Source organism: Cannabis sativa, chromosome X (assembly GCF_029168945.1).
Source record: "Cannabis sativa cultivar Pink pepper isolate KNU-18-1 chromosome X, ASM2916894v1, whole genome shotgun sequence".
NCBI classification, from domain to species: domain Eukaryota; kingdom Viridiplantae; phylum Streptophyta; class Magnoliopsida; order Rosales; family Cannabaceae; genus Cannabis; species Cannabis sativa.
The window spans coordinates 13,260,435-13,276,368 of NC_083610.1; the positions used below are offsets into that span (position 1 = coordinate 13,260,435).

The 15,934-nt window shown below is 32.6% G+C and overlaps 1 protein-coding gene across 1 annotated transcript; it reads left to right on the forward strand.

Annotated features, from left to right (window-relative positions):
* The first annotated feature begins 5,298 nt into the window (after positions 1-5,298).
* Positions 5,299-9,813, forward strand: LOC133031728 (boron transporter 1-like). Its single transcript, XM_061105323.1, has 12 exons — positions 5,299-5,967; positions 6,051-6,133; positions 6,283-6,475; positions 6,567-6,705; positions 7,051-7,216; positions 7,303-7,469; positions 7,594-7,767; positions 7,865-7,960; positions 8,043-8,180; positions 8,284-8,603; positions 8,689-8,956; positions 9,116-9,813. Exons 1-12 carry the CDS (start codon positions 5,864-5,866, stop codon positions 9,437-9,439), a joined length of 2,172 nt encoding a protein of 723 aa, XP_060961306.1. The 5' UTR covers positions 5,299-5,863; the 3' UTR covers positions 9,440-9,813.
* Positions 9,814-15,934: the final 6,121 nt, after the last annotated feature.

Sequence of the window (15,934 nt, forward strand, 5' to 3'; positions counted from 1 at the left end):
AACCATAAGCAAATGTAATGCTCATAGCTTTCGCATCACCGGCCATCTTCACATAGCAATGAACAAATTGAGGGTCCTCTCTAACAACAATAACTCGAGTGTAACCTTTCCTCCATATGATCAAAATACGTTTCTCAATGGTAGTACTAGTATAGCACTCCCAATTAGCAAATTTCCTATCCATCATTTCTCTTATGCCACTAGTACTCTTTAACTTGGTCTCCAATAAGCCACAAACCCCTATTTTATTCAAAAAACACAAATCAAAAACTGTGTTCTGCTTTTCCATTTTATTAAACCCCCTCACATTCCAACACCCTATATTGGTGCTATCCATAGGCATCAAAAGCAATAATAGAGTCATTATGTTCAGTAGCTACCTGAGAAGCTACACCATCCTCCTTTTGTTCCTGTAGCACTATGAAAGAGTTACTTGAGCTTTCAGCATTTCCTTTTGGCAAACTAGGATGTGTTGTTGTTGACAGCACTTTAGCCTTCTTTGGTTTCTCCCATTCTTGTTGGTTCTTTTGTTTATTTATTTTTTGATGTAAGAATTATACTTCAATAGAAAATTCGTTTACTAACTCATTAGAAAATAATCAATATATAGAAACAATAGAAAGAAAATATACTTATTTTAGTATAATATAAATTGACTATGTCTATTTTTATGTTTACAATTATAATAAACATACTAATAATATAAAATACTTTGTATATATATGTTTATTTTTTTTTCTATTTATTAAACATACTAATTTAATATACAAAATAATAATATTCACATATATTTATTATATTACTCTATGTGTCATGTTTATTTTTAGTAATTTTAAGTATTGATTTATATTTTTATACATTAATGTTTATAATTTTTATATTGTATTTTATTAAAAAAATTTATTAAATTATAATAATTCATACTAAAATAAATAATAAATATTTATCTTTTAATAAAAAAAATATTTAACTTGTTTATTTTTATAAAACTGTTTAATTAATTTTACGGAATTGTTTATTTTAAGTTTTAGTAAACATATTTTATTATTTTATGATTAAAATGTATGGATTCATGTAATAAGTTTTCAAAATGTATAAGTTTTTAAAATAAATTTTTTTGCACGTTTTTTATAATTATATTATTTTTGTTGTACATTTATAAAAAAAAAAGCCCAAAAAAATTCTTTAAATTCTTTGAATAAGGATGTTCTATTGGAGCTATATTTTTTTTCGGTAGAAGGCTAGTCAATACAAATTAGCACACTAAATTGACAAACATAAATTTAATAATATAAATATTTTTATTATGTTAAAAAATATATTTATGATACTATTATATCATTCAACATATATGAGACTATAGGGAGGGTGAGCTTTGCTAGGGCTTCAACTTCAGTCCCGTACTAGAGCCATGGTAGGTCGAGGCCTGTAGCACAAGAGTGCATCTTAGGGATCTGGTTCTAACACGTCTGAGCGATTGAAGTTGAAGGGAAAATAGGACGTTATGGTAAACAAGAAACATGGGTTGATGTCTTCCGATTTGGTCATTAAAACCAAATCTATGGCAGAGATTTTAGGTATCGAAGCTCTATCAGTTTTTTATGACGATTTTCACAATGGGGAAGGGAATGAAATGGGAGACAAAGCAGCACAAACTATTGAAGAAAAAAGGCCTACCCTGAAATTTAGTGAGTCATAGGAAAAAAAAATATTTTTGAGCCCTTATTTAGAAAATAAAATGTGTATTTTGAAAAGGGAATAATTTATTTTGAGCCCTTGGGCTAGGTGGGCCCTAGGCTTGCTGGGCCTGTGAAGAAATAGCAGAAGTACTCTCTCCGAAGTAGTTGCTGGTGTAGTTGCAAAGAAAACATGAGGCCAGAATAGATTTTGTGAGCTTTCTAGAGGCTACGAAACGTTGTAAATCACAAGTAAAATTAGTTAAGGGTAGTGTTCCTCCTATTTTACATCCCTCTCCTAACATGATTCAAAATTTGCGTGGGAAATTTGGAAAAATAAGGCAAGAAGTCCTAAAAGAGCTTTTGGAGTAAAATTAGATATGGTGGATATAGAAGAGGAAGTATTATATTGGAAAATAGCTATGATGTGCTATGTTCTTCGGCCTAACCCCCCTTTGGGACCTTTTGAAGGTCTTTCTCGTAGGTTTTAGAAGGAGAAAGGCATGGATAAGGTAGGGGTTCTCAAACCAAGGGTGTTTATTGTGTGTTTTCGGGCAATTAACATTGGAGATGCTATCTCAAATGGAGGCCATTACTTTTTTTTTTATAAGAAACTAAACGACAATCATGAAGCCTTGGGAGCCTTATACTGATCTCCAAAAGGAAGATATATATTCGACTCCTACATGGATTCAACTATCTAGTTTATAATACGAATGGATGCTATACTGTTAAAAGTGGATATACTTTAGCGCATGAATTGGCTCGTGAGAAGACTGGGAGTTCAAAAGTTGTCTAAATGGTGAAATGGTCTTTGGAATTTAAGGGTGCCCCAAAAAGTTAAAAAAAAAACATTTGTGGCATATGTTTTATCGGGCTCTCCCAACAAATTCCCAATTGATACAATGGAAAATCCATATTCACTCTACTTGTCATAAGTGCGGGGAGGAAGCGGAGACACCGAAACACGCTTTGGTGCTTTGTTCATTGCTGATTTCGATGTGGCAAAGGTTACAGATGTGGAATCAATTGTGTCGGCTTAGGTTTGGCTTGTTATCATAGTTATTGGTTTGGTTGTTTGATGAGCTTGATCAAGATGCTTTTGCTTTTTTAGATATGGTATATTGGTGGCTGTGGCATGATCGAAATTCAGTTTTGTTTGGTAAAAAGCAATTAAGGTCGGAGGTCATAGGTGATTTGGCGAGAGTCTCTTTAGAAGAGTTTCAAGGGGCTGGTACGGTTGGTGCGGGTTAAGAATAATGGCCCTCTTATTGCTACTATTGGTGCGTTTACTGGTGCACCGGGTGCGACTGTTGCTGAGGGTTGCTGGTGCTTGCAGAAGATGGCAGCCTCCTGTTGATGGCAACTTTGTGTTGTCCATTGATGCGGCTGTCACTCCAAGTAGGGGATTTGTTGGTTTTGGGGGTGTGATTCGAGGTGAGGAGGGGTTTGTGTGGGCGGTGTGGGCTATTGGTGGGGTTGGTGAGTTCCAGGTGGTGGTGGCAAAACTTCTAGTTTTGCAGTTGGGTTTGATTTGGGCGTTCAGGTTGGGCCCCAATGTGATGAAAGTGGAGATAGATTCTTCAATAGTTAGTAGTTTGGTGAAATATGCAGACTCTAATTTTATGTTTAAATCAGTTATTGATGGAATTATTTCTCTGATAGCTGAAGTTGGTGGTGATTCTTGTTATGCCATTTCGTATTTTGCAAATGGTGTAGCCCGCGCACTAGCTAAGTCTATTACTATAGTTTGATAGGAGTCCGTGCTTGGATTAATGCTTATCCTAAATTCTTAAGTGCTCCTATAACAACTGATTTAATTTAATATTTTCGTGTTTGTCCTAAGAAATTAATACTCTCACTTAAAAATGTTCTTATATATTTATATATTTTTGCTTAAAATATATATATATATATATTTAAAAAAAAAAAAAAAAAAGATAATACGCACTAAGAGATTTTAGGTGGCACATGCATGCATTGCATGAGATTCACTACTACCTACTATACTAATATACATTTATGTTTTGTCGATATTATTTTAGCTTTTAATTTTTAAAAATAAAAACATAATAAATGTTGTAAGAATGCGGCCTATAAATTAGCTTAGATTGCAATTTCTACTCAAAATGAGTTACATGGTAGAACAATTTTTTAACCTCTATTGTCATTAATGTATACTTTTTTTTAATCAAAATCTTTTGTGAAAAAAAAAAATCGACATGTGGAGAAGTAATTTTGATAGATTTATGAAAATAAATAGTTATTATATATATATATATATTCAAATTTAGTTAATTTACTAAATTAATGTAAATCTTTTTACATATACCTACAACTACAAGGTAAATGTATAATAGATGATGAAGAAAAAAGTCATTACAATATATATAAATATATATATATATATACACTAGATTGATATTACGTATATAATTATTCTTTTTTAACATAAGTTCAATTAAGTAATGTTAAGTGCAATACATGTATGTTTAATTTTTTTTAATTAAGTAATGTATTTTTTTTAATTTTTAAAATAGAGTTTAAGATTTTGATCATCTTTAAAAAAAAATTTAGCTATTGTTACATTAGTATGTTATTTGAATGTGATTATATAGATACATATTTTTTAAATTTTTAAATTTTTTTTAATTAGGTAAAGTATCCAATAATGCATATATTATAATTTACTATATTGCTGTTAACCAAAACTCTTATAACCAAATTTGAGTATGTTTATATATAGATTTTTTATTCACAAACTTTACGAAAAATATAGTGTGTAAATCGGTTTACCATAACTAAAACAAAAAGCAATCAATTTCTTATTACAACCATTTTAATTTAAAATATAAAATAATTAAAAATATGGTTAAAAATATTTATAATATTTTAAATTTAAATTTTTTATGTAAAATATTTACATAATTATTTTTATTTTAATTTAAAGTTAAATTAATAAATTTTAAAATATGATAAAAAAATATTAATAATATTTTAAGTATTTTAAATTTATATTAAAATTTCTTTATATAAAATATTTATATAATTTTTATTTTTAAATACATATAATCATATTATAAAATTTATAAAATTAATAAAGAATATTCTGTTTAATAATTAGTATATTCTGTTAAAGTTAAGGTATAAAACCAAAAAAGTCAGTTAAATCTAATTCCGTTACATATCCATAATATATTTCAGAGAAGTTATTACAATATTTGATAAAGGGGGTGTTTGCCAATATGTCTTTTGAAAGTAAAGGTATCATGCAAATGTTTTAATAGTTAATTGGTCCATATATAAAATACAATTTTATGATGTTAAAGGTCAACTACAGGTTGTCGACATGGGCATGGCTTGTATGTAATTGACGAGGTTTACGTAGAGTAGAGACTACCCTGTAACCATGTCTATTATAAACCAAGCAAAGCCTCGCATGATCAACCATCAAATGTTTGAAGAAGAATATCCAACGGTGACCAAGTGGGTCTGGATGCTGACATGGCAAATCCTAATTGGTGGAACATCAGAGTTGAGAGAAGTATACGTACGTAGATGATCTGTAAGACCTCCAAAAATGACTAATGACAGTGAGGTTCACTTCCTTCCCTTCTGACCCGCAACTGTGTCTGCTTCAAATCTACCTTCCCACCCTTCTAAAACTCTGTTTTTAAAAGCTTATATATTTGGAACCATTTCGCTTCCAAATTCTCGTATCAAATCATATCATATCATATACCCAGAAACCAGTTTTCAAGGCCCTTTAATTAATTCATTTGGAGTACTACTTTATGTAAATTACAATAACCACATCACAAGCGCCACAACCTCGTTAGACTTTTTCTCTTTTAGTTTTTCATTGATCAGAGTATGTAACCGTATTATTTCTCAGTTGAATCCTCAATCAACTCAGCAACCACATCATTCAAAGTATATATATATTTTCGTTAGATCGATCATGTAATTGTGTAGCTTAATATTAGTTGTTTGTTTTGGTCAATATCATCATCATCTTCTATTTGATGATCAAATAATGGAAACTCTGGTACCCATTACTCCAACAACTCCGTAGAAAATTGTAACATAGTAGAGAAGCTCTGTTCTTGCATATACATATAATATTACAATAGTTAATTAGTTAGATAATAGATAGGTCACTGCTGAGAGAGAAAGAAATTAAGGCCATGGAAGAGACCTTTGTACCATTCCGGGGGATCAAGAATGACCTTAGAGGAAGATTGATGTGCTACAAGCAAGATTGGACTAGTGGCATTAAAGCTGGCTTCAGGTATAATATGTACAGTAATTAGTTGATCAAATTTAAAACTACTAAATTATATCCTATAATGACCTTGATTTCTGATGATGCAGGATTTTGGCTCCCACCACTTACATATTTTTCGCTTCTGCAATCCCAGTCATTTCATTCGGTGAACAACTGGAGAGGAACACTGGTATGTATAATTGGGCACCAACTTCTAAAAATAAAAAGAAAAAACTTTTAGATCTGACTTAGAATATTCTACTTTTGCCTAAAAAGCAGTACTTTTATAAACATATAATCCTTCGTTTAAACAAATTCTATTGGCTTTGGTAATTACAGATGGAGTTTTGACGGCAGTTCAAACCTTGGCATCCACAGCGTTATGTGGGATTATACACTCAATCATCGGTGGTCAACCTTTGCTGATTTTAGGAGTGGCAGAGCCTACTGTCATCATGTACACATTCTTGTTCAATTTCGCTAAAGAAAGGCCTGACCTTGGTCGTGAACTCTTTTTAGCCTGGACAGGATGGTGAGTTACCTTTTCTCTGTTTTCTTCTGATTATACTTGCTGTATAAATATATATATGTAATATATGTTCTGACTTTTCTAAACATTAAAGGATATGTGTTTGGACTGCATTTTTGCTGTTCATGCTGGCTATATTGGGAGCTTGTTCAATCATCAATAGGTTCACCCGTGTTGCTGGAGAGTTGTTTGGTCTCCTTATAGCCATGCTCTTTATGCAGCAGGCTATTAAAGTAAGAACTCTTAATAGCACAAACTTTAGCTTTAGGGCTCGTTTGGAACGCCGTATTAGGTCGTATTGTATTGTATTGTATTATATTGAATTGTATTTTATGCAATATTTTTATGTAAAACTATTTGTGGTATTAACTTTTATGTACACCTAAATATATAATATTTTAGTATAAATTAAAGTTTAACATAGTTTTATATAAAAATATGATATATAATCCAATTCAATATAATACAATACAATACAATACGACCTAATACGGCGCTCCAAACGAGCCCTTAGTGTACTGTTTAATGCAGAATTTGAATTAATTAACTCTATTCCTTTGTACTTTTTTGTGTACTAGGGAATTGTGGACGAGTTTCGCATACCAAAGAGAGAAAATCCTAACTCACCACAGTTTATACCTTCATGGAGATTTTCAAATGGAATGTTTGCTTTAGTTCTCTCCTTTGGCCTTTTGATCACTGCATTAAGAAGTCGAAAAGCAAGGTCATGGAGATACGGCTCTGGTATGATGAACTCCAAAATGAAGTGCTTATGAAACATTTTCTCATATTTTTTGTTTCTAAGCTAAGCTGGTTGAGTTTTTGAACAGGTTGGCTTAGAAGCCTAGTGGCAGACTATGGTGTGCCACTAATGGTTCTAGTGTGGACAGCAGTGTCATACATACCATCTAGCAATGTCCCAAAAGGGATCCCCAGGCGACTCTTTAGTCCTAATCCATGGTCTCCCGGTGCATATGATAATTGGACTGTGGTTAAGGCATGTTGACATTTATCCACCTTTTGTGTTTGTTTTAAGCCATTTTCCTCTGTTTTTTTTTTTTTTGTGTATTTATTCTCAACGTTTGATTGCACTAATGATGAGTTTCATTTCAAAATGACAGGACATGCTCAATGTCCCAGTTATCTATATCATAGGAGCATTCGTTCCAGCAACAATGATTGCGGTGCTTTACTACTTTGACCATAGCGTAGCATCACAGCTTGCTCAGCAAAATGAGTTCAACTTGAGAAAGCCTTCTTCTTACCATTATGACCTACTTCTCCTAGGATTTCTGGTACAAACACATTAAAAATTAAAGACCAACCCTTTAATATATATGTTGTTTGTTACATTTTCAAGTGCTGAATTCTACTTCGTTTGGATGATGACAGACTTTACTGTGTGGTCTGATTGGAGTGCCACCATCAAATGGAGTCATCCCACAGTCCCCAATGCATACCAAGAGTTTAGCTACTCTCAAACACCAGGTACTACTTCTCTGCTATTTAGCATCAGAACAACTACATCTCTTTTATTTTGAGTTGATCATTAATTATTTCTCTTTTGCAGTTGCTTCGTAACAGACTTGTTGACTCAGCACGTAGAAGTATTAGGAAAAATGCTAGTTTAGGACAACTTTACGGTAATATGCAAGAAGTTTATCAACAAATGCAGACCCCTCTGATTTATCAGCAATCCTCAGTTCGGGTAATTAAGCTTTTCTGTTTGACATTTATGGTCTAGTATACTTCATTTAACATCTTTATAAAGATCAACGTTGAGTGTAGTGTTTAACAAGGTCATTATGCAGGGATTGAATGAGTTAAAAGAAACGACAATTATTGCAGCTTCAAGCATGGGAAACATCGATGCACCAGTAGACGAGACAATTTTTGATGTGGAGAAAGAGATAGATGATCTTTTGCCAGTTGAAGTGAAAGAACAGCGTGTGAGTAACTTGCTCCAGGCTACAATGGTGGGAGGATGTGTTGCAGCCATGCCTGTCCTCAAAATGATTCCCACCTCAGTCCTCTGGGGATACTTTGCTTTCATGGCCATCGAAAGCTTGCCCGGTAACCAGTTTTGGGAAAGGATCTTATTACTCTTCACCGCACCTAGCAGAAGATTCAAGTAAAACACACATCATAATAATTATTTTAATTCCAACTTTTATTCATTCGCTTTTGTCTTTAAATATTTGGTGTTTGGCAAACAGGGTGCTCGAGGACTACCACGCAACATTCGTGGAAACGGTGCCGTTTAAGACCATAGCAACATTCACAATTTTCCAAACAGTGTATTTGCTCATATGTTTCGGCCTCACATGGGTCCCAATAGCGGGTCTCATGTTTCCACTAATGATTATGCTTTTGGTTCCGGTAAGACAATACTGCCTCCCTAAATTTTTCAAAGGGATTCATCTCCAAGACCTCGACGCCGCCGAGTACGAAGAGGCACCAGCTCTGCCTTATAATCTCGCCACGGTACTCATTTTTTAATTTTTTTTTTTCTAAACATTTGCTATTAGGCACCAGCATCATCACAATTGACACTTTAGGAATATTTAACCATTTTCCATAATTAAATTAAAAGAAATGAAATATATATATCTACAAACTAACATAAACTTATCATGGCAACAGGGATCAGAGATTGGAGCGGGGGCTTCATATGCAGGAGATGGTGAAATTTTAGATGAAGTTATGACCCGAAGCAGAGGTGAGTTCAGGCGCACGAGCAGTTCTAAACTCACGAGCTCTACGTCGACACCAGCCCACAATGCCCCGAGAGCTTTCGAGAGCCCGAGTCAGGTGGCGTATGGGTACAGTCCTCGCGCAGCAAGGGAGATAAGAGGAGAGCCAAGTCCACGTGCAGGCGGACGAGGGGGAGGGTCGACTTCGAGTCCAAGGCCACCTAACCTGGGAAAGAGCCCTCTAAGCAGTAATACTACCACGCCACTTAATTAAAATAAGGATAATCATATTGCACACATAAATTATACACAAATTTAATCCACACTTACGTAAAGTAATTTTAACCAATTATCTATCTTTATTTAAAGATGGATCTATTTGTTAAAAATAACTTATCACATGAGTATGTGTTAAATTTGTATATAATTTATGTGTGCACTAATAATTACTCTTTGAATAATTAATAGGTTTTACCTATTTTTAAGCTCTAAGGGCTAAGCAAGCTTGGATTATGTTGTGAGTTGTCGTTTTTCTTTTATATGTTTTGTGGTTTATTATATGATGATCACTTCTTCGTTGTATAAAGTCCTTTGGTTGTAACTAATAGTTATTGATCTTTATATTGGTATTTCTTAATTAGTCCAAAATCGGAAGAAAAAGAACAAATGATATTGCATCCATGTGTTAAAAATAAGTTGTTGATAAGAACTTTTTATAAGGTTTCAAATCTTATATTATATTCTCTTTCATATGTAAGACCATAAAATGGAGACCTAAGGTTGAGAATATAAATTACACAACAATAAACCTTTCCAAATCCATCAAAATTGTTTTGAATTATTTTATGTATTGAACAAGTACGTACAAAGGGCTGGAATAAGGGTATGAATAATTAAAGTTTAAAAATAGTCTGAATAAAATTTTATGTTATATAGTGTAAGAGATAAAAATAATCCTAAAAGTAAAAAAGTAATTTCAAGAAATAGAAATAAGAAAAAAGAGTTGATGTTATAATATCATAGACGATAAATGCACTGTTTCACTAAAGAAAGAAGCAAAGCAAGAAACTCGAAGACAAAAGAGCAGAGTTCTTAATAAGAAGAGATGCAGAGAACAATTCAATAAGGAAAAGAAAGACGCAATTAATAGATTCAAAGGACGAAAAGAGGAGGTGCAATGAGCAGCAGATGAGAATTAGCGCACATGAAGGAATCAGAACAGAAAAGAAGAATGAAGCAGACATTCATTCCCGCCTATAAATAGAAGATCCCTTCACTCGAAAAATAGACAGATTTCGGATCACACCAAACTAGTTGATATTTTGTCAAAATACACCCTCAAATTCATATCTAAACTCCGAAAGCAAGTGACCCAAACCCGATTAAGAGAGTTAAGAGAAAAATTGTGTAAACCGATTGAGAATGTAATTTGAATAGATCAAACCTGGTGTAAACGATTCAAAGTCTCAATAACAAATTGTGCTTGAGCCAATTTTCAGCATCAACAGTTGGCATTGTTTGTGGGAACTTCATGACACTTCTAGAAAAATAGGTTTCAGTGACCCATTTTAAGGGACTCTAAATATTTTTAGTAACCCTTCATTGCGGGTCACTAATGCGAGAGACTGGAAATGTGATATTTAGTGATGCTTCAACGAGGTCACTAAAACTTTTTACAGTCTCTCGATGCGCGTCACTGCAAACTTTTAGAGTCCAACTTGATTATAATAAAAAGATAATAACCACCCTCATAGTGTGTCACTATATTTATTTTTATTTTTATTTTTTAAAAAATTATATTTTCATTTTCAACTAAAATTATAAAACTAAAAAACAAAATGACAAAATAGAAAATATTTTTATTAATTAAAATATTTATTTTTATTAAGATTATTAATGAAAATGGAATACAATCTTTACACTCAACTTTAAATTAAAATTACACATTATATGAGGTTTAATACAAACTCATATCAGTTTCTATTATTAAAACATTGAAAGACACAAATAAAAGAAAACCCAGATTACGTTATTTATCCATTATTCATTTAGAATGAAATAAACTCAATTCAGTTTCAAAGTATTACACAGTGTACTCTTGTAACAAAATAAACCTAAGAAAAAATTTAGATTCAAAGTCTGTCCAAGTTCGAGCTCAAAGTTCCCCACACTGCCAACCACGAAAATCAAACACCAAGCTCGTACCCCAAGCCCTTCGAACATGAACGCCGATCATGTACCCAGAATCACAAACAACATTAAAGGTGAAACCCACGACCACCTATATATAAACGTCGTCCAACTGCATAGATCAAAGACACATAGCTAGAGAGAGGGAGACACAAATATTCAGATTGTAAAAAAAAAAAAAATTTACTGAGTAAGCCAAAAATTTGGGTGAACTTAGTTGGGGTTTTGGTGGCAGAGACATCAACCGTGGTTCTACGGTGGTAGAGAAGAAGGAGACAGCGTAGGGATCAAACTCTATTTTGAAGTCTTATTAGGTAAACAATGGGCTCAAAGTTTAGAAGTGTCCATCGTCAGTCAGTGGAGCTCACCTTGGCCTTTGGAGGTTGCCGTCTTCAATGGAGGATGGTTGGTATACTATAGATCTCAAAGGGAGGAGGGCAGGTTTCGGAGACCAATGCGAGAAGAGAGAAGAGATGAGAGAAAAAAATATCTGAAAGAGACGATATTGAGAAATGAGAGAGGGAAACTATTATTAGGGTTTTGAACCTATTATCCAAAATAATTTTTTTAATAAAAAATATATAAAAAAATTGATAAGATCCATTGAGAAAGAGAGAGAAACTATTACCGTGTCTTTTTAATTTTTAATTTTTAATTTTTTTTTTATTAAAAATACATATAGTAGCGCGTGAGGCATCCCGGGACAAGCTTCCCCAGTTACTCCTAATGTGACTCTATTAGTAAGTTTTTTAATAAATAAAAGAATTAGAAAATTATGGGTAACACTTTTTGGTGACCCTTCATATTTTTAGTGATCCACAATATGAGAGACTAACACCATAAGTTTAAAGTCTAATTATGTGGGTAACTAAAAATCATTCTTAATTATTTAGTGACTCGCACAAAAGTGAGGGTCACTTTATAGTTTCACTAAAAGGATAAATTGTAATAGTGTGAACAAAAAGTTGATGCTGAAGATACGAACTAAGATGAGAACGAAAAAATGTATCGGAGAAAGTAACAGGTCCAAGTGTCCAAGTGCAGGAGATACATTGAATCCAATCATGGATCTGAATATTGTGTTGGCATTGGAAATGAGAGAAATGATTTAGAGAATGACTGCAAGAGAGATCACAACGAAAATATGCAACAACTCGCAAAGGAAAAATTCCAGCTGGAACAATGTGAAACCAAAGAAAAATTTCAAAACAAGATCAAGATGAAAACATGCATTATCAAGAAGTTGTTCATCACACAATGCAAAAATTCATGGCTAAAATAGCCGACATGCGAAACAAAATCGATAGAACTCAAATTCATTATGAGCTTGGGCAAATAAATGGGTAAGATCCTCGGCAGACAACTACAACTAATTAAGTGCAGCCTATTATGATACCTCAAAACTCTGAAACGGAGATGAGAAATCAACAAGCAAAATTATTAAAAGGAAATAAAACCATTAACAAAGTAAAACGAATAAATAAAGTAAATAAAAATCATAATTTTGTGCCAAAATTAGTAGGCATTCCAAAAATACTTTAATCGAGAAGGTAGAATTCAACAAATAAGGATAGAGTGTGATATAGCTCCATCAATAATACAACAAAGAGTGTCGATAATAAATACTCAAATGCAGCCTTTGCACTTTGATAAACTTAGAGAAGATCTGTCAATAGTGAAAGAACAAACGGAAAAATTAGAAATTGTGGCAAGAAAGTGAGGTGGATGGATCAAATAATTGGATGACCCTAACAGAGCAGCCATGAGGAATGTAGCTAAATCTCGTTTTGCTAAATGAATCATCGATGAGCCAAAGCCAAAATGATTTACTATGCCGACTTTTGCATTATTCAATGGCGAACAAGATTCATTTGAACATGTGCTCCAATTTGAACAAAAGATGGTGTTGGAGACAAGCAATCCAACAATCCGGTGCAAGGCATTCTCTAAAACCATAATAGAATCAGCTCTGTTATGGTTCAAACAATTAAAATAAGGATCCATTTGGCCTGCTTGTTTAGGCGCGTTACAGTAATTTCTTAATTATTTTTCCAACCTTTGTTAATCAAAGAGTTAGTGAAAACGTGAATAATTAAAACTTTTATATATAAAATAAAATTTACTTAAATAAAAATATCTCTTACAATTTTTGGGATCGTGTATTTAAAATTTTAAACATTTCAAGATACATTATAAGCAAAAAGTGTCGCCCAGTGACTACAAAATTTGAGCCTACCATCTTGAAGCACCAAATAGTTGGGCTTTGCTAGAAATTAGGGATTTTTTTCATTTCAAATTTTTTTAATGGACTTTCTAATTTCTCTCTCTCTTTTTTTTAATTGAAAATAGTTGGTTGACGTAAGAAAATTCTAATCACGCCTGCTGCAGCAATAATTTTGCAAAGTTTTTGCAAAATCATATGTGACTGTCCACTAAGCCTCTTAAATTGTAAGCTCACTTTTTGCTGCAGCAAAATTGTAACGAAATTCCAGCAAAACCACTAGACTTCAAAACTTGGCCAAGCCACTAAATTTTGTTTCTTGGAGCACCTAAAATACAACCCAAAGTGTAAAATCCAATCAAAAATAAACATAAAAACTAGAAATTGACAACAGAAATTAAACATAATTATTTTTTTTTTCAAAGAAAATCAACTAGAGTTATAAGATTAAAAACAAAGTTGAGAAACTTAGGTTGCCTCCCAAGAAGTGCTTGATTTAAAGTCACTAGCTAGCTTGACTTTTGGAGAACTGCTTATCGAAGAACGGCTTCCGCCCATAGAGAGTGACATATTCCCTCACATATGGGGTAATTATTTTGGACGCCCTCAAGCTTGGCGAGATGTGAAATTTGCGAGCTCCAATGTTCAACTTGACTCTAAGTAAATACTTGTGTATGAGCGATGGTGGTAGAATTAGCATTTCTTTTTGCTCAAATAATTTCTCAACACCTTGGGTAGAGATAGAATTCAACAAATTTGAATTTATTATTTTCTCTCCTTTTTCTTCATCATTTTAGATTGAAGTAGGCTCCATTTGATGCTCAAAGGTTTCCTCACACTTCTCAAAATCTTCGTTGTTTTTCCAAGTAATTTCTTCGCCGTCTAGCCACACATTTCGCATATCACTTGGAAATATACCTTGAGAATTATTATGCAACTCCCAAGATAACTTCTCACTTGAGCTTAGGGTTCAGGATTTGGGGTTTTCAGCGATGAGGGAGAGTAGCTGGGGTGGGTTAGGGTTTGTGTTGTGTGAAATGATGAAGTAGTAACTGTTGGGGGGTTTTATTATGCTCGGGGTATATGCGATGGTTTAAAACGGATAAGGCACGGTTTAAAACTCACCTATAATATAGGCAACAGTTTTAAATCGTCGTGTATTATTAAAAGTCGTGTTATACTCTTAAAATCGTCGCGAATTTCCCTCACGAGTGCAAAACCTTCGAGAATACCCCAATTTTGATGATTTAAACTAGTCATTTAAATTTATTAGCGACGGTCTACGAAAAAAAACATTTTTAGAATCGTCGTTAATGCTACTTTTTGTACTAGTGACTTATTGCTTAATAAATAGATTTAATTATTGACCATTAAGCCTTATTTGTGGCGTTAATAATTTAATTGGGAATCAATATAATATTCATCAGTATTTATCTCGAATGATTGTAAGGTTTGCAAGTTATTCTTAATTATTCTTTAAATTGTAATATAAGTTCTATTGTGTTTCTTCGTTTATGATTTTTTAGTTATCTCTTTAAAAACAATTCTCTCTTTTAATTATGCGACATTGAATAATAAATTAAACATGGTTGTCGTGGGATCGATTTATACTTGCTCTTATATTGAAGTAATTGAAACTAAGAATGGAAATTTAACTAGAGAACACATGCTATTTTTATTAACCGAATATTGTCCAACTTAACTATTATTTTAAATGGGTCTTGAATTTTATCCATGCCCTAACAGATTGATCGCACAAACTAATGACACAGTTTCACATGTTTCCCGTTTTGGAACATCGATGACGTCAAAGAGGCTACCTCATTATTCCGCCATGATTGGAGAAACCTCGTGTAGGTTGAGATATTCGTTCTTTGAAAGGATAATTGCATAAGGCACGATTTTTTTATAAAAAAAAAATACATTTTTACATTTAAAGATTTTATTTTACATTTTTACGGTTTTCCATAGAAACAATACGAAAACTACATAAAAGTAACATGAAAATAACATCTAAATAATATAAAAACAACAACAAAAAATAACATGCAGATAACAAAAAATCAACAATAAATTAACAAGAGTACAACATAAAAAGACCGTATTTTCTGTAAATAAAATAAAAAAAAATCGTAAAAATATTTAATATTACGTGAAACCGTATTTTTGTAATTTTTTTTGTTGTTTTTGTGTATTTGTTAAATAATCCCTTCTTTTGAATGCAGTTAGGCTAGACAACTCCTTGGGAAATTTATATACTAACTTTCGCTATTTTTTTACAAAAATACTGTCAGACGGTATTTTTTACTTTTTACTGTGTATTTTTATAAGTTTTATAATGCAGTATACTGTGTTTAT

Coding starts and splice junctions, on each gene's coding strand:
- LOC133031728 (XM_061105323.1), top strand. CDS start 5,864: ATGGAAGAGACCTTTGTACCATTCCGGGGGATCAAGAATGACCTTAGA. Junction 6,476..6,566: donor TTTTTAGCCTGGACAGGATG/GTGAGTTACCTT, acceptor TAAACATTAAAG/GATATGTGTTTGGACTGCAT. Junction 7,470..7,593: donor ATAATTGGACTGTGGTTAAG/GCATGTTGACAT, acceptor TCAAAATGACAG/GACATGCTCAATGTCCCAGT.